Source organism: Zeus faber, assembly GCF_960531495.2.
Source record: "Zeus faber genome assembly, chromosome: 20".
NCBI classification, from domain to species: Eukaryota; Metazoa; Chordata; class Actinopteri; order Zeiformes; family Zeidae; genus Zeus; species Zeus faber.
Genome location: NC_137207.1, coordinates 3,463,119 through 3,487,499, shown reverse-complemented (window position 1 = coordinate 3,487,499; position 24,381 = coordinate 3,463,119). Strand labels below are relative to the sequence as shown.

The 24,381-nt window shown below is 42.2% G+C and overlaps 2 protein-coding genes across 2 annotated transcripts in view; one reads left to right on the top strand and one right to left on the bottom strand.

Annotated features, from left to right (window-relative positions):
* Positions 1 to 907: 907 nt before the first annotated feature.
* On the top strand, positions 908 to 17,352 carry zdhhc16b (zDHHC palmitoyltransferase 16b). Its single transcript, XM_080021804.1, has 10 exons — positions 908 to 937; positions 6,482 to 6,800; positions 6,879 to 7,073; positions 7,217 to 7,305; positions 7,540 to 7,568; positions 7,712 to 7,845; positions 10,261 to 10,346; positions 10,450 to 10,573; positions 12,814 to 12,884; positions 16,679 to 17,352. Exons 2-10 carry the CDS (start codon positions 6,534 to 6,536, stop codon positions 16,785 to 16,787), a joined length of 1,104 nt encoding a protein of 367 aa, XP_079877930.1. The 5' UTR covers positions 908 to 937; positions 6,482 to 6,533; the 3' UTR covers positions 16,788 to 17,352.
* Positions 17,353 to 17,451: 99 nt separating this feature from the next.
* mms19 (MMS19 homolog, cytosolic iron-sulfur assembly component) overlaps positions 17,452 to 24,381 on the bottom strand; it is a 31,786-nt gene continuing 24,856 nt past the window's right edge. Inside the window, exons 21-31 of the mRNA XM_080021790.1 lie at positions 23,277 to 23,379; positions 22,856 to 22,927; positions 22,533 to 22,659; positions 22,031 to 22,137; positions 21,611 to 21,667; positions 20,530 to 20,716; positions 19,801 to 19,883; positions 18,732 to 18,896; positions 18,590 to 18,649; positions 18,401 to 18,501; positions 17,452 to 17,935 (exon numbers count right to left, since the gene is read on the bottom strand). Coding sequence (XP_079877916.1) covers positions 17,905 to 17,935; positions 18,401 to 18,501; positions 18,590 to 18,649; positions 18,732 to 18,896; positions 19,801 to 19,883; positions 20,530 to 20,716; positions 21,611 to 21,667; positions 22,031 to 22,137; positions 22,533 to 22,659; positions 22,856 to 22,927; positions 23,277 to 23,379 — 1,093 coding nt within the window. The 3' untranslated portion in view covers positions 17,452 to 17,904. The remainder of the gene's footprint in view (positions 17,936 to 18,400; positions 18,502 to 18,589; positions 18,650 to 18,731; positions 18,897 to 19,800; positions 19,884 to 20,529; positions 20,717 to 21,610; positions 21,668 to 22,030; positions 22,138 to 22,532; positions 22,660 to 22,855; positions 22,928 to 23,276; positions 23,380 to 24,381) is intronic.

Here is a 24,381-nt window from a genome sequence, read left to right as displayed (position 1 = left end):
GACAAGTGAGATTTAGTCCTCTACTATAAAATTATGTATTGTTTATTTATGTTGCTATATAATGATATTAATATTTCCTCTGTAACTTGTGTTTTGGAACTTGATTCTTCTAATGTTTGCCGAGTAGACACATTTAAACAGTTCACAAACCCGGTATAATTTATTCCAATTCAACAGCTCTGTATACAATTGTAAGACCATAGCAATAATATCAGTAACGTTCGCGTTCACAGCAATGCAAGTTGTAAAAAATATAAAGGTCTCCAAGAGATATTTAAGAAGACGAAAAACGACTTTTTGCCTTAAAAGAAATTGCATCTTACCACTGTACCGCAGCCATTTTTCTAGTCATGTGACTGTGCGAATACTTCCTGGTTAGACACAATTTAATAGCATATGCAATATTGTCATTAAACCATATAATTCTCCTTCTGTAACAATATCGATCTATTTTCGCAAGTGCCACAGTATTCGATAGTCGCCATAATAAGAATAATGCGAATTATAATCGCGTAAATTCATGACCGTTGCAATAGCAAAGAGAAACACAACTCCCATGATACAACGCGGGAACGCGGTGGGGGCGTTCCAAACCGGAAGTGGGGTGGAACTCTGCGCGGTCCCGGGGACTCGCGGTCAAGCAAAAGGGATTAAATGGATACACGTTTTCCTTCGTCTCCGACTTAACACAAAACGCAAATTCACTTTTCCGGTATTCTAATATTAGTCCAAGAAAACAACAACAACCGAAACGCTAACCTGTTATCAGCAGCTAATAAAAACAACGTCGCGCCAAATTGACGTCACCGAGCATTTCCCGCACACACGCTGTCAAAAGCTCCGTTTCGAGACGTTTTCGCACAGCTCTGCGGCCAAGACCGCGGCCTGCGGCTGACAATGACTTGAGCTTCAGCGCAAACTTATTTCCCCTGACAAGGTATGTCTCACGGTCGAGTTCTGTATTTGTTCAAATCCAGCCCTTGCCCGGCCACGGAACCCACAATGCCACTATTCGAAAGGGTGATGACCCGAGTGGTAATCCATAAGATTATTCTGCGATTAAACGGTATCTGATACACTTTTAGCTGTTACTTCGTAAGAAATAGCCATGTATTTCTGTTCTGCATGCATTCCTCCATCCGTCGTTTCCAATACGGCCCAACCAATGTTTTTTGTTTTTTTTAAACCAATACAGATTTTAGGGGCCAAATTTTCAGATTATTTCGATTCTATTATTTTGGCATAAATTAATTGTTCTTCGGAAAACATTTCTTTGTTGAACAAAATGAACAATGATTATGAGTACAATTGAATGTATCATAACAAAATACATATTTATAATAATTATACTTAACTCAAATAAAATCAGTTTGAACTGTTTATATAATTAACTCAAATAACAGTTACACAAGTGATTATTGTCATAAAAAGCTCTGCCACTCTGTCCAGTGTCCATTATGGCATAGTACGCACACATTTATTTAACAAATTTAAGATGAAAATAGTATTTTATTTAAAAAAAAAACATATTTTTAAATTCTTCATTTGTTACTGTTGTATTTTTGTCTGTCTTTTTAAAAACAATTCCAGAACAGATTCGGTAGTGACCGGGCCTGTTGCTTTAAAACATAGCATTGCCCTAAATTGAAGGGCCAAAACCCAAGCAGGGATGAATATAATGTTATAGTATTAGCAGGCCTATCTTCACAATCTCTGCCAGCTTACTAGTGGCACTGACAATCCTTTAATGGTTATTCAGGTTTTTCCTGGCTCAAAACAAGGTTTAGGTGGTAACTTTGCATGACAGCAACGGGGGTCGGTCTGGCTTTACTGCCACCGTCAACTCCATGTGTTGTGTCCGTACATTTATTTTTGGAATGGAAATTCAGGTCTTTAAGAGACCACTACAATGTATTGAGATGTATATAAAAAAAATGAAATGCATGACAAACATTAAAAATTGGAACATTTTAAATATTTAAGTATTTTGTAAAAAACTGAAACAGCTTCAAAGTGCCACTGAAATAACAAAGTTCCATAGATAAAAAGCTACAAGTGTCTTTAAAACACAAAATAAATATTTGTGCTCATGAGCATGTTCAATTAACTTTTCTGATCACAGCAGATGCTCAGTGATTGAGCATTTGACATTCCTAATTTTAAACATTGAAAACATTTTAACAAGGCCCCAAGTCTCCTCCCGATGTGGCCCATCCACTGCCACCTTGAAGCAGACAGAAATCCACTGCTTCTGTGTTTATCAGCAGCATGTTTCAGGTGTCAAGTGTGGCATTTTCGCTTGCCACACGCCACCCAAGTGGCGTTTTCAGGGACTTCCAGGACAAAGACACAGACCACGGGGTTGTAGACACACCAGTTTATTGCAGAGAGTGGGCTAGTTGGAATAAGCAGGAAAATAAATTGGAGGAAAGGGACGTTTCAGAAATTTGGCTTGTGAAAATATTTTTGTTAATGTGGCTCCTGAGCTGCTAAAGGTTGAGTACCATTGCAAGAATTTATTGCTTGTGATTCGTGAAAGGTAAGGAAAAAAAAAAAAAAACGCATAAAAAAATCGCAATACAGGTATGCCTCACTTAACGACCTACCCGTTTAGCGAACGTCAGACTTACGACCAGCTCTCTTACCAGTCTGTATTGTACACTGTGTACAATACCGCAGTGTCTCAGCATCAAGCATCTCATTGCGCATCACTCTTTATATACCATATATTCTATATGTACTATACAGTGGGGCAAAAAAGTATTTAGTCAGCCACCAATTGTGCAAGTTCTCCCACTTAAAAAGATGAGAGAGGCCTGTAATTTTCATCATAGGTACACTTCGACTATGAGAGACAGAATGGGGGGAAAGAATCCAGGAAATCACATTGTAGGATTTTTAATGAATTAATTGGTAAATTCCTCAGTAAAATAAGTATTTGGTCACCTACAAACAAGCAAGATTTCTGGCTTTCACAGACCTGTAACTTTTTCTTTAAGAGGCTCCTCTGTCCTCCACTCCTTACCTGTATTAATGGCACCTGTTTGAACTCGTTATCAGTATAAAAGACACCTGTCCACAACCTCAAACAGTCACACTCCAAACTCCACTATGGCCAAGACCAAAGAGCTGTCAAAGGACACCAGAAACAAAATTGTAGACCTGCACCAGGCTGGGAAGACTGAATCTGCAATAGGTAAGCAGCTTGTTGTGAAGAAATCAACTGTCTCAACTCTCATAGTTGAAGTGTACCTATGATGAAAATTACAGGCCTCTCTCATCTTTTAAGTGGGAGAACTTGCACAATTGGTGGCTGACTAAATACTTTTTTGCCACACTGTATATACTATATATACTGTATACATCTCATCTCATCACCGTTCTCAGTCTCGGTCCCGCAGTCTGTCAGTTAGTTACACGCTAATTCTGAGGTGAGTGCTAGTTACAATAGCGTTTGCAATGGCCAACGCCCCCTTACCGTGAAATAACAGGGGTCCTCGCTTAACGACCTGGTCCTAGGAACGGAATTAGGTCGTTAAGTGAGGAGTACCTGTATTAGACAAATAATAGACAAATTTGGGAAAAAAAAATTGCAACTAATGTTCAGACGTCTTCAGAACAAGATAAGAACAAATTGATGTGGTTATCCGGGTTCTTGCGGTGTTCTGAGCGCAAGACCCTGAGGCAAACTATTGTATGTCGTTTGTCTTTTTGTCATTCTGAGAGCCCTCCTTGTCGCGATTGATCCAAATGCTGTTTCGTCGTGGCAGGAGACAGACTTCAACCTCCCATTCTGGGTTCCCAAATCTTCTCCTTTTCCTTGGTCAACAAGCTTGTTTTTTCCAGAGCCGCAACATTCGTAGCATGTTTAATCGATACCATATTTCCTCAAATGTAAACCGTACTCAAATAAAAGTGTGTGTGTGTGTGTGTGTGTGTGTGTGTGTGTGTGTGTGTGTGTGTGTGTGTGTGTGTGTGTGTGTGTGTGTGTGTGTGTGTGTGTGTGTGTGTGTGTGTGTGTGTGTGTGTGTGTGTGTGTGTGTGTGTTATTTTTTCTCTCCTGTGCTCTCCACGCTTCCGTGTTGGTCCTTATGTTGGTTTTCCTGTGTTTCCTTTTTTTTTTAGATCTGTTGTTTTTGTTCGTTTCTACTTGCATGATACAATACATTTTAACCCAACTCAGGGATGTTCGCCTCGGATCAAGACAGTGGGTTACATAATGGAGAGAGAGCGATCTGTGGTCCACTGTGCGCCCCGTGTCTCAGAGCAAAAGAAAATAATGCAAGTTTATTTTAGATGTATATATTTTGAGAATACGCCACTCAGACAGCATTTGAGGTGAATAAAAGCTCCGGTCACTATTTGAGGAAATATGGGAACTGTCAATAAATTACATTGTTCACATTCACAATTTTTCCTTTTTTTTATCTCGCAAAGCCACTCCAAACTCCCCTCACTGTCTAGTTCTTATTGAGTATTCTGCTGAAAGTGTTCTCCAGTGGTTCTTACATGTTTTGTTCTCACGTCTTTAAGTTTTTCTCCTACTTAAGTCTGGTTTATAGTGGCCATAGTGTAGTTTTGTGGGTGTGGCATAAATGACATTGCACGCCGCTCGCAACAGTACTCCGCAGCTCTGATCAGAGTGATCATTTCCTCCAAACAAAGTAAATAAAAACAGTGTTTTTATTCAAGATGTATTTAATTTATCCCGTTTCCTGCCGCTGAGCAGATAGCAGGTCGCTTCTGAAAAAAATCCCGCTCACATTCCTTCAAGCTTGCAGATGAAATACTTGAATCCAGACCCCAGCAAGAATGTAATTGGCTGCATATTTTTGCAGTTAAAATGGGCCAATTTATCTGCAATCGTCATTTGCTGGGCAGCTGCGCACGGACAAAGCTCATTCACTTGCATGCACAAAGAGAATGTATGTGGACAAATGCCTGCAACACTTATAAAATAATAAATTGATGCTGCACTTTTTAAATGTTAATTTTCAGTCTTTTTTCGTTCTTGACGGCAAAGACGAGCGTAAAATTGGATGTTGAATTTTAAAAATGTTGCAGTTTTGAATTCTGGGACATGCAGGGTAATCCATCCAACACAGACAATGTTATGGATTTCCACTTAAACTGCATCAACCACTGAACATATTTTACGTGCACTGTCTCATTTTTTTCTACATTTATGTACGGTATGTATGACTCATACCATCTTGCTTCATGATGTAGACCTAGAACCAATAAAAAAATGTTCATGTTCTCAGAAAAAATCATGGTTTAGTGAAATAAGGGGAGAAAATTAGATGTACTCAGTTAGAGACCGTCAACTTGAATGAAGAAGACAGATCAAAGCTTATGCTGTAACACTGGCTTACATGTGATCTCCCAGACCGGATTTAGACCTACAGGTTGCCATAGAGACTGAAGTGCCCTTTAGTGCCACACTCTTTTGTTTTCGTTCATCGTTTCGTTTCGCTGCCTGTGTCCATCACGGGCAGCGAAACGATATCAATATAAATCAATATACCACATCAAAATGGTATATTGTATTTTAAATGCATGAAACATCATATTTAAGTAGAACAGTATGACTGACACATGTTTGTGTATGTCTATGTTGTGGAAATGCAGATAGATACGACTACTCTAGAGTAGTCGTATATACTACTGTAGATAGATACTTTATCCATCCCTGTAGGGGAAATTGCATTGTCCCAGCAGCTCACATCAACACAACAGACAAAATTATAATAAGGCAATACAAATATGAAAGAAAGAAAATGGCAATATATGGAAAATTTTGAAAATATACAATAAACCTAACCTAGCCTCAGGTTGGCCACATAATGTAATAGTTGAGTAATAAACAGGCCTATAGTTAAGATGGTTTCAAAGCTTATGATGATGGCATCCGAATTTTGGAGAACCCGAACAAGGCTTATCTGTGTAACCAATACTCACTTTCATGAACCCGCGCAGTGGATCATATAACCACTCATTCTCTTTGTAAGAAATACATCCCTTGTGGGTCGCAGTGTGCCGGAGTGGTAACCCAATAAGGGTTACCACTTCTGCATCTCCCCCACCTGTTTCCAAGAAGTTTTTGACTGTGAATTATTGATCAAAGTTTTCTTGGGAAGACTGGCTCACCACCTGATATCCCCCGCCGCTCCAAGACTGACATGCGTCATGTAGCCGACATGTGTCACATCTCCACTCCCTTCAGCTCGTCTATCTGAGCTTGTCGATTTCTATCGTCCTCATTTGATCCTTGCGCCGTCAAGTTAGGGGACATTTAATTTTTTTTTTTAATCCCTCGTGCCTTTCACCGAGGGTTGACGACCTACGAACACAGCGGTTGCACAGTGATGCCGTCCTCACCCGCCACCAGGCTACATCACGAGGAGCTGCTCTTCTATGCCGCCTGTGTTTGTAACTGTTGGTCCTTGTGTCTGTGCATGTGCCTGTGTGTTGAAACAAGAGGTTGCAGGGCGGGCGGTGGCAGAGGAGGCGGCGGAGGAGGTGGCGGTGGCATGCGTGCGGGCAGCAGCTGGAGGTGGCATCTCTCCCGGGCCATGAGGCTGGCGCTCCGATGGTGTCGGGCATTCCGCCATTGGAGAGTGGGCAGTAGGGGGACCAAAGCTCTGGGCAGAGGCCGCTCGGGGGAACTGTGGAGTTACGGCAAGCTGCTGCTCAGGTCTCTGTACTTTAACAGCTTGAGCAACTCGGACACAATGTTGGACTGTGTGTTTGAGCCCATTTACTGGATCGTTGACAATGTCACTCGCTGGTTTGGAGTGGTGAGTAGTCCTTTCCTTCTGTAAGTTGCCGTTGTCTTCTTTGGCTCATTTTTACCCTCCTGTCTCTTTTTACGCCAGGTGTTTGTCACCCTGGTCCTGCTGCTGACTGGCTCAGTTGTGGTTATCGTTTACCTTTTTCTCATCCCCACCATCATCGGGACCTATCCCGCGCATTGGATCATCTGGCACCTCTCGTGCGGCCACTGGCTCCTCGTCATGGTGGTCTTCCACTACTACAAGGCGACCACCACCCACCCGGGACAGCCACCCAAGGTGCTCCGTTTGCTTTCCTCAAAGAAAATAACTAAGTACTCAATATGTCGTTCTTTACGTCGGGGCTTCCCAGGTTTCCTCGGAAAATGAAAGGCCTCTTAAGCCTCTCCATCCTTGGTGCTTTGATTCCTGTTCTGCTTTAGGACAAAGCTGACGTCCCGTCAGTGTCCATTTGTAAGAAGTGCATCATACCAAAACCTGCCAGGACACACCACTGTAGCATCTGCAACACGTAAGATGGCTTTGCATATTATAAAATCTGATTAAAGACAACACAACAACACAAACACTTTTAATCCCTGGTGTGCATACATAATGTATTAATAAAGTGTTATCTTACATGAGAAATACAACATTGGAAAACAAAAAACCTGCTCCTTTTTAAATTCCATCCATTGTTTATAGTAATATATAACAATGTGCTGGTTGTATTTAAATACAACCTTGACCTGTTTTTACATCACAGGTGTATTCTGAAAATGGACCACCACTGTCGTATCCTTCCAGCAGAGGGCCCAACAAAATAAGCAAATGTTTGCCTAGTGCGTGAATTGGTAAATGTGTTTATTTCATTTAGTTCCTTCCTATATATGAGACTTGGATTAGATTTTTGTTTTTACCTTGACCTACATTGACAGCCTGGTTGAACAACTGCGTTGGCCATTTCAACCACCGCTACTTCTTCAGCTTTTGCCTTTACATGACTCTGGGCTGTATCTACTGCAGTATCAGCTGTCGAGAAATGTTCCTGGAAGCCTACAGTGCTGTAGAGGTGAGTCCCGGGCTTTCGCAAAGCTAATAAACTATTAGACAGACCCTAGCCAGCATTCAGTTGTTTCTTTAAAGACATCTTAAAGGCCACCTTCATTATGAATTTATGTTTTTAAACTATTCAAAATGATAGGTTCAGTATTTTTCAAAATGCTGGTTTCAATATTTTATAGCTATTTGAAATGTATATGTTGAGTCGCTACATTCACTGTCACGTTCCATTATAAACGCTAGGCCGTTGTGTTGCTGAGAATCTTCTACGCTTTTCATTTGGATTTTCCTCCAGATGAATACATAAGGGCGATCGATCGATCAAAAACTGGCCTTGAGGTGGCCTTTAAACTCTTGAGATGCCACTTTAAGTTGCATCAACCAGCAGACCAGCACACATTCCTATTCTGTTGCGTGAAGTTCATGTTGTTTTCATTTACTTCAGACTCCTGTTTTATATGCAGACAGCCTTGTAGGCATCGTCCTACCAAGATTGAACTTGTATATGTTGTTAAACAACCAAGGAAGCCAAGCTCAGATAGCCAACGGGGATTGAAATAGGAGACCGCTAAAAGCAGGAGAAGGGTTATCTCACTGACCCTTATCAGCCAGCTGGTAAATAAACAACTGGAGCCGTTGAATGGCAATTTTATCAAATGTTTGGCCCATCACCAAGTATTCGGATCACTTTCAATCCTTAGTAGGATCAGTGGTGTTGACTTGCAACTTAACCATATTGTAATATGATTTGTTTCCAGAAGAAGCCACAGATGTCTGGCGCTAAAAGCCTATGTATGAGATATTTATATCACGCTGTATGACAAACATGACAGAACCTTGTTTATCTGAATATCTGGAGACTGAACTGCTCGGTTGACCGAAACGTTCATTAGACAAGAAAATCATCCAAATTCTGCCCAAACGGTTAATTTAAACTCCATCAGTGAAAAATTATAAACAAATTAAAGGATAGGTTCACTTTTTCTCAACCCAGGCCGTATTAAAAAGTTAGTTCCATCATATAATTCATATCATATAATTGTTCATCGCACAACCTGCTTTACTATCCAGAAACTTACCACTCTTTTGCAACTTTTAAGCTTAAAAAAAAAAAAAAACCTCTTTTCAAAAATAGGAAACACATTGAGGTTTGTATAAACGGGCTCTACTGCACTGTACAGCCTGTGCACAAAGTCAGTTTACATGATTTCATGCACAGGGTGAATACATACAGTACCAATGATACCCAACAAGCGAACCAAGGAAAAACGCGAGCGTGTTAAAGTGTTAGCGATTAATCGATTTCAGTCTCATGCCATTTTTCTGTCTGTGGCTGTTCTTTATGTGGTCATAAGGGGGATGTGTTTTGTTTGTGTAATGTGTTATAGCGCTATAGGAATGCTGAGGCTGTGAAGGCTGGACACCAGGGAGAACTGGTCACAGTAGCCGGGCTGTTAATGAGCAGTGTGGTAAATGCATTGAATATTGCTGGACAGGTATCACAGGAAGTAGCTGTCTGATAAATGATAAATGTAAATGTGATATAAAAAACACACTTTTTCAAAGCCGACCTATGGTTGCCCCTCCTTGGATGGCAATAACCGGTATAAAAGACCATTGGGTAGCCTTGCACTAGCCTAAATTAGTATTGGTAATTGTAGGTGAAGTTTAATACAGTCTGACTTACAGTCTAAGTAGCAGTACAGTAGTTGTGGTGTTTATTAGACCCGACTAGAGTTTTCCCTCCCAATCTAATTCCTGCCTTGTAGTTCAAGTTCAAGAGATTATTTGTCACATACATATACATACGTTCGTACATATATGCAGTGAAATGTCATGACACCCGGTGATTACGCACAATAAGCTCTATAAATACTAAAAAATACCAAAATGTGCGTAATTGTAGATCATATCTCCCTGCCGTCATCATGTTTATCTGTTTCCTCGGACATTACAGACCCATTTAACAGAGATGTCATAGCAGGATAATCGTAGGTTTGGGCATAACGGCCTCTTGAAAAGGGTCCATTTCAACAGTCCTCATTCTTGCCCTGTGCCCTACATTGCTCCCCCTAACCCACCATTTCTGAGTGCCATACGATTAAGTGTGCAAGGGCAATACCAGCGAGGGACACTCGGCGGAGAACGGCAGAGCTTTGGGACACCTTCAACGATTTTAATAACAACAATGTGGCATAGTTATAATTGCTCAACACTTGGATATTTTGGAGTTTTCTTAACCCAATTGGAGGGCTGAACACCCATGTATTTTCCCTCGCTCCGTTCGCCTAGTTTTGGCATGTAGGGTTTTGGCTTACCGGGCGATTTGGGACACAGGGTTGTGTATTTGCTGTTGTTGTACTAGGAGTTAGTCCCTCCTTCACTACTTTACTCAATGATCGGGTTCTTTTCTTGCCACCTTCAGGGTTATTTTCAGACGCCGCCTCCACCCTACACCTTCAGGGAAAGGGCTCTTCACAAGAGCATCATCTTCCTCTGGGTCCTCACAAGGTTTGGAGCGCCTGACGACAAAAGTCTTGATCTTAAATACTAATTTGCCAGTCTGCTTTACACAAGGAGCTCATTATGTGCCACGATATGGCGTCCCTTGCAGCTCGGTGGCGGTGGCTTTAGGAGCGCTCACCCTATGGCACGCTGTACTCATCTCCAGAGGAGAGACCAGCGTGGAGCGACACATCAACCGCAAAGAGACAAATCGACTCCAGGAGAAGGGCAAGGTATATCCCCATATTTTTATCCCCCCGCAATAAGAATTCAACCTCAAAACAACCTAAAATGAGAAGAAAATATATTTTCAAACATTCAAGTTTTGAAGTAAAGGGTCACTTCAGAACGTATGTACTGTATTAAGAAAAGTATGGGGAAAATGGTTGTCTCAAGGAGGCAGGCTTAAAATGATCTGGTATTGAGTGATGCTGGGCAACAGCAATTATTTAAAAAATCACTTCGGAGGATTCCAAGACCTTGATGCGTTTCCCACCTGCCTCACTGACTCAACAATTGGCCCTGGGTTTAACAGCCCGGCGTGGCTCGGCAACATCTGGATGATTTAAACTGGAGAGTGTGACATTCCGTAGTTGTACAATCACTGTAAAGCAGGAAAGGACCACGATGGAAACTAGAAATGATTTGAGTTAATTAAATTGGAAATACTTTATTGGAGACGAGCGCTTTATGATGCACAACCTGCGTCATCTCATTCATACAGATCGGAAACAGGAAGCCAGAAATATACCACATAAACACATACAGGTTTATTCCTTCTCCCGTCAAGACTTGAAGCCTACAATGTACATGAGACGGGACTTAACAAAAGAACGACCCCCCCAAAAAGAGAGAGTGAGAAATGAGAATACATAATGCATCCTTAAACTCACCCCTTCGAACAAATCCTCACTTTGGGACTTAAGGGCCAAGGTTGAAGTCCTTTTCCCTTTGCCGACATGTGTGAGGATTCTGAATAGAACAGCAGAGACTGGCCACTACTTCCCCCAGATGTTCCTCTCCAGAGAAATGTAATTATTCAAATATCAACTTGTATTTACACATACAGACATGGACAAATTGTTCGTACCCTGACTCATACCTCCTGAAAAGTGATGAAATTTAAAAGCAATGTTCTCATGTATACCTGCATGCCTTTGGTATGTCATAGAGTAAAGCAAATAAACTGTGAAAAGAGATTATTGCTAAAGAGATCAATTATATTCTAATATGGCCTGGGGTGTAACCAACCTCCCTGGACCCTGCTGCAAGAGGAGAATCGACCCCAGATTGATCAGAAGGATGGTGCGAATGGTAGAAAAAGAGCCAAGGACAACTTCCAAAGAGGTACAAGCTGAACTCCAAGGTCAAGGTACATCAGTGTCTGATCGCAGCATCCGTCACTTTTTGAGTGACAGTGGGCTCCATGGAAGAAGACCCAGGAGGACTCCACCTTTTGAAAGAAAAACGTGAAAAAGCCAGACTGGAATTCGCTGAAATGCATATTGACAAGCCACAATGCTTCTGGGAGAATGTCCTTTGGACACATGAGTCAAAACTGGAGCTTTTTGGCAAGTCACATCAGCTCTATGTTCACAGACGAAAAAAATGAAGCTTTCAAAGAAAAGAACAGCATACCTACTGTGAAACGGAGGCTCGGTTCTGTTTGGGGCTGCTTTGCTGCGTCTGGCACAGGATGCCTTGAATCTGTGCAGGGCACAATGAAATCTCAAGACTATAAAGGCATTCTGGAGCGAAACGTACTGCCCAGTGTCAGAAAGCTCTGTCTCTGTCGCAGGTCATGGTCCTCCAACAGGATAATGACCCAAAACACACAGCTAAAAGCACCCAAGAATGGATAAGAACAAAACATTGGACTATTCTGAAGAGGCCTTCTTCCTGATCTGACTCCTATCGAACATCTATGGAAAGAGCTGAAACATGCAGTCCAGAGAGGCACCCTTCAAACCTGAGACAGCTGGAGCAGTTTGCTCAGGAAGAGTGGGCCAAACTACCTGTTGACAGGTGCAGAAGTTTCATTGAGAGCTACAGAAATCGCTTGATTTGCAGTGATTGCCTCTAAAGGTTTTGCAACAAAATATTAGGTTATGGGTCCCATCATTTTTGTCCAGGCCATTTTAGAATATAATTGATCTCTTTAGCAATAATTTATCTCTTTTCACAGTTTCTTTCCTTTTCTCTATGACATACCAAAAGCATGCAGGTATACATGAGAACATTGCTTTTAATTTCATCACTTTTCAGGAGGAATGAAGCATTGTTTCAATGAGCTGTAATTGTACCAACAAATTTGTCCACGTCTGTATCTACCAAGAATGTGACCACAGTAGCCGTTACTGGAAGTATATGGTTCACCTGCTCAGCGGTTATCCATGTTTTACGAGCACCTCAAACCATTTCTTTCGGGAAGAACCTTCATTATACTTACCTTACTGCTCTCTCCTTAATGCAGGTGTTTAGAAATCCATACCACCACGGTAGACTGAACAACTGGAGGGTCATGCTTGGAGTGGAGAAGACGAGGTGAACCAAAATAGTTCTTTCCAGATTTGCAGGATGCAATGTGTGGTTTCTATCACAAGACCTTTTTCCTATGTTTCTAATTTTGTTTTTATTTGACTGATTGATTGCAGTGCAATTCTTTTCATGTACATTTATTAGAAACTTTACCAAACCCTTTGGGGTCAATTCAGGAAAATAATTAAACGCAGAATGGACAAGGATTAAGAGGTTTTACTTTACGTTTTAATATATACAGTGTGGCAAAAAAGTATTTAGTCAGCCACCAATTGTGCATGTTCTCCCACTTAAAAGATGAGAGAGGCCTGTTATTTTCATCATAGTTATACCTCAACTATGAGAGACAAAATGAGAAAAAAAAAATCCAGAAAATCACATTGTCTGATTTTTAAAGAATTTATTTGCAAATTATGGTGGAAAATAAGTATTTGGTCAATAACAAAAGTTCATCTCAATACTTTGTTATATACCCTTTGTTTGCAATGACAGAGGTCAAACGTTTTCTCTAGGTCTTCACAAGGTTTTCACACACTGTTGCTGGTATTTTGGCCCATTCCTCCATGCAGATCTCCTCTAGAGCAGTGATTTGGGGCTGTCGCTGGGCAACACGGACTTTCAACTCCCTCCAAAGATTTTCTATGGGGTTGAGATCTGGAGACTGGCTAGGCCACTCCAGGACCTTGAAATGCTTCTTACGAAGCCACTCCTTTGTTGCCTGGGCAGTGTTTGGGATCATTGTCATGCTGAAAGACCCAGCCACGTTTCATCTTCAATGCCCTTGCTGATGGAAGGAGGTTTTCACTCAAAAGCTCACGATACATGGCCCCATTCATTCTTTCCTTTACACGGATCAGTCGTCCTGGTCCCTTGACAGAAAAACAGCCCCAAAGCATGATGTTTCCACCCCCATGCTTCACAGTAGGTATGGTGTTCTTTGGATGCAACTCAGCTTTCTTTCTCCTCCAAACACAAGTTGAGTTTTTACCAAAAAGTTATATTTTGGTTTCATCTGACCATATGACATTCTCCCAATCCTCTTCTGGATCATCCAAATGCTCTCTAGCAAACTTCAGACGGGCCTGGACATGTACTGGCTTAAGCAGGGGGACACGTCTGGCACTGCAGGATTTGAGTCCCTGGCGGCGTAGTGTGTTACTGATGGTAGCCTTTGTTACTTTGGTCCCAGCTCTCTGCAGGTCATTCACTAGGTCCCCCCGTGTGGTTCTGGGATGTTGCTCACTGTTCTTGTGATCATTTTGACCCCACGGGGTGAGATCTTGCGTGGAGCCCCAGATCGAGGGAGATTATCAGTGGTCTTGTATGTCTTCCATTTTCTAATCATTGCTCCCACAGCTGATTTCTTCACAACAAGCTGCTTACCTATTGCAGATTCAGTCTTCCCAGCCTGCTGCAGGTCTACAATTTTGTTTCTGGTGTCCTTTGACAGCTCTTTGGTCTTGGCCATAGTGGAGTTTGGAGTGTGACTGTTTGAGGTTGTGGACAGGTGTGTTTTATACTGATAACGAGTTCAAACAGGTGCCATTAATACAGGTAACGAGTGGAGGACAGAGGAGCCTCTTAAAGAAAAAGTTACAGGTCTGTGAAAGCCAGAAATCTTGCTTGTTTGTAGGTGACCAAATACCTATTTTAACGAGGAATTTACCAATTAATTCATTAAAAATCCTACAATATGATTTCCTGGATTCTTTCCCCCCATTCTGTCTCTCATAGTTGAAGTGTACCTATGATGAAAATTACAGGCCTCTCTCATCTTTTTAAGTGGAAGAACTTGCACAATAGGTGGCTGACTAAATACTTTTTTGCCCCACTGTATACATATGCAGCGACATGTGCAAAATGTCCTGTGCGAAAAAAAATATTGCAGGATTGTAAATAAACGTTATAAAAGTATAGTCAAGCTTTCCCAATGCAAGTCCAGACTCGTTTGGGAGGGGTGTCGTTAATTTGCAAATTGACTTCAGACACAAAAACAAACATTGCACACTACATGCACTTCAAACAAAATAATTGATTGACATTCAGAGTACAGAAAAAAATTAAAAAGGCTTTTATATTCTAAACATAAAGATAGCTTCAGACAGCAATGCACAATGCATGTTAGTCGCAGCAATAGCAAATAAGAAAATTGAAGATTTCTATAACTCTGAGTAGGTGTCAAGGCTAATCTGCCACACCCGTACAGCTCGAATAGTGGTCTGATCAGCAAAATAAGCTGTTTTTGAACTGAACTATGATTGTTCTACCATCCAGCCATCAATACCATTTCCTAGTTTTGGAATATATGTCTTCCCAGTTTGGTATCTGTGGGCATTTATGGTTTCTGACCTCTGCACTTTTAGCGGAGAATAATAATAAAAATCTGAACAAAAACAATATGGTTCCTGCACTTCATGCATGGACCCCTAATGATGGTTGTTGAATTAATAGATATTAGTTATTTGGAGAAGACCCAAACTTGCAGAAGAGTACCTGAATTACCCCCTTACAAGGGCTATCTTACCTTTAGGTGACAGAAAATGACATACAGGTATAACATACACCAATCAGCCACAACATTAAAACCACCACTAATAATCACTTACTGTATATTGTGTAGCTCCCCGTTGTGCCATGAAAACAGCTCTGACCCATGGAGGCATGGACTCCACAAGACCTCTGAATGTGTCCTGTGGTATCTGGCATCAGGACGTTAGCAGCAGATCCTTTAAGTCCTGCAAGTTGTGAGGTTGGGCCCCCATGGATCGGGCTTGTTGTTCAAGCACATCCCGCAGATACTTGATCGGATCAGACCCTAACCCCGGCCATCCACATGATGTAGAAGAAATGGTGATTCATCAGACCAGGCCACCTTCTTCCATTGCGCCATGGACCAGTTCTGACGCTCACATCTGGGCTGCCCTCTAACGAACATAAATATACATGATAGATGTAAGGTGTATTTTGCTCACCGCTGGCAGCTCGGTGAGCTGGACCTCTTTAGGTAGATGGCTGACCATGTAGGACAGGGCCTTCAAGTAGCACGCTTTCTTATCTGGAGGAATAAAATAGCATGCGTTCAAAGTTGACATGCATTTTAATACAGTCCAGAAAACCTTGCATCTTATTTTTGTTAGTTTGAGATAAACTGTTGCTTCAAGAAAACATCTTCAGCTATTAAATCGGTCATAGGCCATTGTAGCCGCTTTCGGCAGTGGACAGGGATAAGCATTTAGGCATCTGACCGGTCTGCGGCTGAATAGCCCCATACGCAGCAAACTGCGATGCACTGTGTGTTCTGACACCTTTCTATCATTGACAGCATGAACTTCTTCAGCAATTCTTTCTACAGTTGTTCTTCTGTGGGATCGGACCAGATGTGCTAGACTTCACTCCCCACACGCATCAATGAGCCCATGGGCGCCCATGAGCCTGTTGCTGGTTCACCACTTGTCCTTCCTTGGACCACTTTTGGTAGGTACTAACCACTGCATACCAGGAACACCCCACAAGACCTGCCCTTTTGGAGATGCTCTTACCCAGTCATCGAGCCATCACAATTTGGCCCTTGTCAAAGTCGCTCAGATCCTTACATATCGACTTCAAGAACTGACTGTACACTTGTTGCCTAATATATCCAACCCTTGCCTCTCCGCCATTTGAACGAGATGAGCAATGTTATTAATTTCGACTGCCAGTGGTTTTAATGTTGTGGCTGATTGCTGTATATACATGTTCATGATTGCAAATTTGATCTTATCTTAACAATTGAAGTATAAATTTCCCCTCCTTTCCCTCAGTCACTGGGTGACGCGGGTGCTCTTGCCCTCCAGCCACCCTCCCACTGGGAACGGAATCAGCTGGGACTGCACCTACACCAGCACCAGGACAGACCTGATGGCCGTCTGACCCCCAAGCACCTGGAATCATGATCTCAAGTCCTCGTTCATTTCTTGGTCCATTCTGTTCAGTTCAACTCATTTCTTCTTTTGGTGGCGTACCGAAGGGGAAACTGCACCTCTTCCTCGGGCTCGTGTGCAGAAGCAGATAGATACAGACCGGGAGCTGATCCTGAGGTTTTCTTTTTTGTTTAAGTGCAAAATGTTTGCCCCCATTGGAATTGCATACAATGAAAAAGATGGAAGAGGAGGACACAGCAGGTTTACAAAAATGCACCTTTTGTAGAAAAAAAATAGTAAAAGCGCAAGACTTTTTTTTCAACATACGTTGATATTTTTTTCTAATGTTGCCATTTTTACCAGTTTCTCCCAATGCAAGTCAATTTTTTTTTTCCAATATATTTTTGTAACATCGCAGTAGATGGATATCTATATAGACAAGAGTATTTGCCTTGTAAGGATTCTTAGCTTTTAAAACTGCGTTCACGTAACAACTGGACGCCTCCATTGGCGCTATTTGACCAATGAATGGGAGCCGTGCTCCGTTACTACGGTTTTTAATAAAACTTAAATGTGTTTAATACATCTCTAGTTGGCATATTTTCATTTCACAAGCGGCTGTTTGACTTAAATAGACACCTCCTAAGAACAAAAAAGTGAAGGCATCCTTTAATAGCAATTATAAAAACAAGTTTATTAACATGTTAACTTAAGACATCTTAAATATCCATAGATCCTTGTGGCATGAGTCAATGGGAGCGGTCCAGAGTTAGTTTGACCTTGCGGAAATAAACCTCTCGCCCTGTAAAGTTAGATGATATTGGGGGGGGGGGGGGGGGAGAGAGAGAGAGCTTTTTTTTTTTTTTTTAATTGTCGTGGCATTCTTTTGTGTGTTCTCCCCATGATACGAAGTGAGTCACTGTAGTACACGTAACACTGATTTACATTCCGGAAAAACGGAATCCCCTTTATGGCAACGGCGCGTCGTTTAAGCTCTCTCCTCACTTGTGCGTTTAATCGAGGAAATAAAGTGTAAAGACTAGCGGTCGAAATGGACGGCGGATGGATCAATGGATTAACTTCTCGTCCTGCAGCCGGGGCGGTGGATGTGTGGAGCTCCTAGGCCATCACTTGAGGCCTGGACCTCCCAAGAGGAACCTACAAGGAACATCCAGAAATCTGCCATCAGGCCAAAATGTTTACAGACGGGGACGACGGGGGCTGGTTGATGGCAACGATTAATGAAAGGAATACATATTCTACCTCATTATGTCAGGCAGCTGAACGGGTAGAAGTTAATTAAACCGCAGTCAAAATGGAAAACATTAAGACACAACAGCAAACAGGCATGAATCGACTGGTGAAAGCATTTTTTTTTTCTTCCTTTTTTACAAACTGCCCCATTTTCTTTGTTTTATAGAAACAAGGAAATAATTCACTTTTTTTAATGAATAGAATACTAGTTAGCATATGCTACCTCATGTTAAGTTTATACACACACACACACACACACACACACACACACGATTATGACTTTTTTGGCGTGTGTGACTGTCGATTTGGCCGATTATGAAATAACCGGCCCAGCCCTAACACGATGTGGTCAGTTCCAACCAGACTTGCCATTCTCCGCGAGCTCGCACAGCCTCGCTCCTCACCAGCCTCTTCCGGTCATCTAGCGGCTTGGCCAGAGCTCGCAGCACCCTGGCACGGGATGGCAGCACCTCAAAATGCAGAGAGCCATGTGGACTTATAATAACGCTTCAAGCCTTCAAATCGAAATTGAATAGAGGCGGGGGGGGGGGCACTTACCTCGTGCACAGGGAAGTGGGATACGGAATGGATGCAGCGCAAGGAAGCGATTCGCACGTTCTGAAAGGGAGATGAAAAATATGCGAATGTGCAAATGACACGAGATGTAAGGCGGGCATTGTGTGACGGCAGCCGCACTGACCATGTCTAGGCTGGAGGTGAGAGCCAACAGCCTGCTGAGCAAGGCTTCCAGCTGCTGCACCAGCGCAGGGGGGGGCTCCAGCAGCACCAGGCGCAGACAGGACAGGGTGGATAGCTGCACACCGCAGTCCGAACAGGACAAGGCCTCCAGGAGCAGCGTAAGCAGCTGAACAAAATGTTAAAAACTAAGTATCTTTGGCAAAAAAAAAAAAGGAAAAAAAGGGCAGCTTGCAGGTGGCCATACCCCCAGTTAATACACGTGCGGGGAAATTATGTAGCTATTCAATTAAAAAATATATTTTAACTTACTTATAATCACAGCCAGACTCATTTTTATTACGTAATTGGCCGCTGCCACCTAAAGATCGGACATTGTCTGCAACCTTGAACGTGACGGAGGGAAGATGAGACTGAACTAGCGCTACAGCAAAGGGCGACTTGGCTAGAAGTCTAGAAGAGATGCGGAGAGACGCTCGGAGTGCATGTTTTTTAGATTTAGATTTATTTCCCAGTTTCCGCTCCCTGTGACATCACTGGATGAGATGCAAAATTTTGGGGGGAAAAAATTATATATATTTACCTACGACACGAAAACACCTACATTTTTCCTGTATTTTGCCTGTAAAAAAAGGCCAAATTAATTTCACAGCACCTTCTCCAGAAGCGCAAGATCGTAAAACATTTGCAGATTCGTAAAAAAAAAAAAAAAAAACCTGTTAGTTGCTCTTTAAGAGATATGTGATAGTGTGCGGCACCATACCATTAGAATTTTCCAAAACCTGAGAAAAAAAGTTAACTACTAAACGGAGTAAAACTCATTTTGGCATATTTGTAGAGCAGCCATTAACAGCACGTAACTTGTTGTTGCCCATCTCCAGATCACCAGGGCGACGTCAACATGTAGTTCATCGTCTTGCTCCGTACCCTAGTTGTCACTTGTTACAAAATAATGACTCAGGCGTCTACCTACATACCACATTTATATTCATACGAGGAAATGTTTCCTACTTCTGGGCTGCCCTCTAACGAACATAAATATACATGATAGATGTAAGGTGTATTTTGCTCACCGCTGGCAGCTCGGTGAGCTGGACCTCTTTAGGTAGATGGCTGACCATGTAGGACAGGGCCTTCAAGTAGCACGCTTTCTTATCTGGAGGAATAAAATAGCATGCGTTCAAAGTTGACATGCATTTTAATACAGTCCAGAAAACCTTGCATCTTATTTTTGTTAGTTTGAGATAAACTGTTGCTTCACGAAAACGTCTTCAGCTATTAAATCGGTCATATATACCTTCCATAGCAAAGAAACAACGAAAATTCTGGGGATTTTTTTGATGTGAAATACGCCACTTTTTTTATAAAGATTACAGGAGACTTTTGATGCTTCAAACCGGCTTCCCTTGTTTCAAGGACCCATTGCTTCGTTGTATACACTGTTGACTATCAGTTTGTACTGTTATATAAAAGAAAAGATGACACTTCATAAAAAAAACCCCCAAAAAAACAATGCAGTTGAGAAAGGGGCGCAAATTAAAATGAAATCGTAAATAACAAAAATGTACACGTCCATCTACACAAGTTAACATGACTTAGCACAATGCTCACTAGCACCACTATGCTAACTAGTGAGTAGTAGTTAGTCTACAGTAAGTACAAGTTACAGTATTGCAGCATTACTAATAAAAGTGGCAAATATATGTATTAACGGTAACAAATTCAAAGGTAGCATATTCACATTTACAGTGCAACTCTGTTGTCTCGCTGACGCCAGTGACATGGGTTCCGATTCCCGGTACCTGATGCGGCTGAGTTGAACCCGCTGACCAGCTTGGACGAGTTCTCGGCGAAGAAGCGCTGGCGGTACATGATGCGGATGTCGGCGTGGTGGGCGCGGTTCAGGATGTCGGGAGAGTCGCTCATCAGCAGGGAGAAGCCCTCCGCCGCAGGGGCAGCCAGCTCGGAGTCGCCCAGCAACAAGAAGAGCTTCGCAAATGTACAAAAAGAAATTCCACACGGGGTCGGAGCGGATCAGCAATGATCTGGTCTACTTGAACAATTTAAAGCAAATGAAACCAACTGCCCGACGTTCTGCCCATGTGACCTGGAGAGGCAAGGCATACTTAAAAAAAAACAAAAACCCAAAAACGTATGAACAAAAGACGCAAGAACCACCGGAGAACTTTCCAGAACACCGTCAGAATACTCAACAAGAAGTCTGACTTCTTTATATGTCATTCCATGCCGCAAGCGGATACAGGGCCATTCCATAGCACATATTTCCAGAGCGAGGTGCCGGAAACAGCAAAACAACAATGGCGGTGCATTTGGCTTTGGTGCATTGAAAGTAGGCATGCAACGCTGAGGAATTTTTCCCACCAGTTAATCAACTCATGACAACACCGGTGTTACCGGCAACACCGGAAGTTTTTAAACCGTGAATTGATATAAAGTTGTTTTTTTTCATTTATTAATTGCAGAAAGTGCCGTTACGGTGTCTACTAAAGTATTGATAAGACGCTGAGTATTTTACCAATTAAAGTCTTTTCATTTAATGATTGTGGCCGCTGATACACGAAAATTAACTAAATGGGTTTTATTTCTCTTAAAAAACAAGACAAAACAACAGATGCGCAAGTAATGTTACCACGGAAACCCAAATTTAAAGATTAAAATAAGAAAATTAGGTTGAAGTCTGTCATGGGAATTAGAACCAATCGTCACCAAGTCCGCCTTGGGGGGCTCACACCGAAAACCACCGAAAACCGCCGAAACCACCCGTATGCCTCCAACCTTAAGCGCCTGGAAGAGGAAGGACGCGGCATGGGACGCTCGCCATGACTTTATACGGCAAAGACGGTAGTGTTTGCGTGTCTTTACCTTGTCGATGAGGGCTGTGGACAGAGGGTGGTATCTGAGGAGCAGGGCCTTGGCCAGCTGTAGACGAGGGAGATGTGTTTACAATCACAGATCAACCTGCAGATAATTCACTACGCAGCATAAACCGTAGCTTTCCAATGCTAACCTGCTAGTCTGCCAACAACTGGAGCCGCTACTTTTGCTTAATAAAAGAGAAAAACAGGCAGCCAGAGAAGCTGAAATACGGAAACTGATGGACGGACGACCAAGCTTAAGGACTAATTTTACTATTTGCATTATGGGGTTCCTATGTTCCCAACACATTTGAGCGTGAAGCCGCTCATTTCAGGTGATTATGGGTCAGGTTTCCAATGTCTTGTATAACAATTTGCCTTAATACTTTTGCAGAGGGAGAAAAGAGCAAAGGAATAGAGCCCTTACCCATAGCATGAGAGTGAAGGCCTGCATCCGTCGAGGAGAAGTGGGGGAATCCAACTCTGTGGACACTCTCTTTATGGTGTGCTCTATTAATGAATCTAGAGCTTCGCCTAAAAACAAATTTGAAAAATTAATAATAAGAAGAAAATTAAAAAAACATAAATTTCCTCCGATAGCTACCGTAGAACTGTAGCCAAACGTATTTAAAACATATCCTCGACAGGGATAAGTCATTTTACGTTCTCATCTTTTGGTCAACAGGACATTTCAGTCTTGTGAAGAGCTGCATTTTCCGATAAATCGGGTTCAAGTGCAACTCCAAAAGGCAAAGATTCATGAAAAAAAAAAAATAATAACATGAATACTGACTTGCAACATTAGAGAGAGAGAGAGAGTTATATTTCTTTCACATCGGCAGCCAGATGAAACCATATTACAGTTCTTGGACACATGAAAAGGAATTGGAAATGAAACCACTGTTTTTAATTATTAGCAGTGCGCTAACCTTGCTGCCTCTTGTTGACCAAGCCGGCAAAGCACTTGGCAGCGGAGGTGTACGCCAGCGGATGGCTGCAGGTGCAGCTAAACTCCTCCAGCTCGGACAGCAGTCTGTCCAACTGGGGAACTTCCACCTGGCAGGACGGACAGTCACATTTTTTTCAGCCTTCATAGCAGAGCATCAGGTGTAGTCCATGCAGCGGGGTTGAGAGGTCGGAGTGCCGGGTGGGGTCTTCCCCTCAAAATTGTAGTTTGAGCAATGGCTACATTCACTTTTGACTATATATTAGCGACAATGACGACATTATTATTAACTAACTTGATACTTACATGACGAGGTAAGGAGCACACGCAGCCCATGAGGAGGATGACCATCTGCGACTGGTCCTGGCAGTCTCCCTGCTGCTTCAGGAGAAACGGTATTAAAACAACAATATTCACTTGGTAACTGGTTCACTACCAAAAATAATAGGGATAGTGAGCCTTCTCCAGATCTGGAAACTAAGGCTGCATCCCAAAGATCTTAAAAGTTTGGACTCCTCAAAACTCCGGATTGGGAGTGGGATACACAGAGTTTCCTACCAGGAAGTGTCAGGTTGTATTTAAGCTTCGTATTTTTTTAACTGAGATTAGAGATGAAACATGAATAGAAATGGCATTGAAATTGGGAATTTAACACCAGAGAATGTGTTGAAAGACGCAATTAGTTTGATGAGCATGAAAAAAAAATCGACAACTGATGCAGACACACCTTGAGCAGCTGGATGTTTGAAGGGAGGGAGACGTCGCACAGGAAGGACACGTCGCCATCCAGGAAGATCAACACCGCCCTCGATGCTGTCTGGCCCGCCAGCCTGCACACATGGAAAGAGACAACTTGTGGAACTGAGCTCGACAAGAATGCACACAAACAAGAGAACTTGGGGGAATGGAGACAAGACTAAACTGTTTATCCTTTAAAAGGGTGCATATCAATCTGATATGTATATAGAGAAGACAGCCCCAAAGCCTTCTATGTAATCAATTAAAAATCCTTAAAGTGATATTGAGGCTTTGTGGAACACTTGACTGTACATGTTACCAGAGGTGGAGAATCCAGGTTCAGAAAGCAAAATTCCACTCAGGGATTCTGACTCAACCACATAGATTTTCTTATTGGCATCAACCCTAAGGTCCAACTAATGCAGCATTCTCAACCCTTTTTTTTGGCTCAGGATCCCAATTTTAAGCCTGATATTATTTGGACCTAATTTAAAAATATTGACATTGCTTTGCTATTGGATTCTTTTTATCATGATAGATGAGGATTTCAATTAAGAGTCCATCAAAGCACAATATGTTGGCACTGATGTTCATTTGAACTCACCATGTCTAGTGAGACGTTGATCCAAGATGGTGCCTCGTACGGTCGCCTCAGTGTGCAGGTGCACGTTGTTTTGTCTTATTTTGTTTGTAAATTTAGTGTTTTGTGATAATTCCGGGAACTCGTACACCAGCGAAGAGCTCATGAACATCCCACCTTCATCACCACATCCGTGGAATTACTGGACATTCTGGTCAAAGGCGTGCTCACCTTTGTGCATGTAGTGAAACGCCGGAAGAGAGGGAGACATGATGACATGCTTGTGCGCCTCCGCGGACAGCGGGTCGGGACAGAGAACTTTTTGTGTTTTTACATGAACAGTAGCTTGTGTAATGATGTGACATTGATCCTACAGCACTGTTCTCCTGATCTGGAATCTTTTTTTCATTAACTGCAAATCCTTCTTTTCTCCCTGTGAGTTTGTTTCATTCATACTAGTCGGTGTTTACATACCACCGCAAGCCAACGTGCAGGACGCAGAGTGCATGCTCAC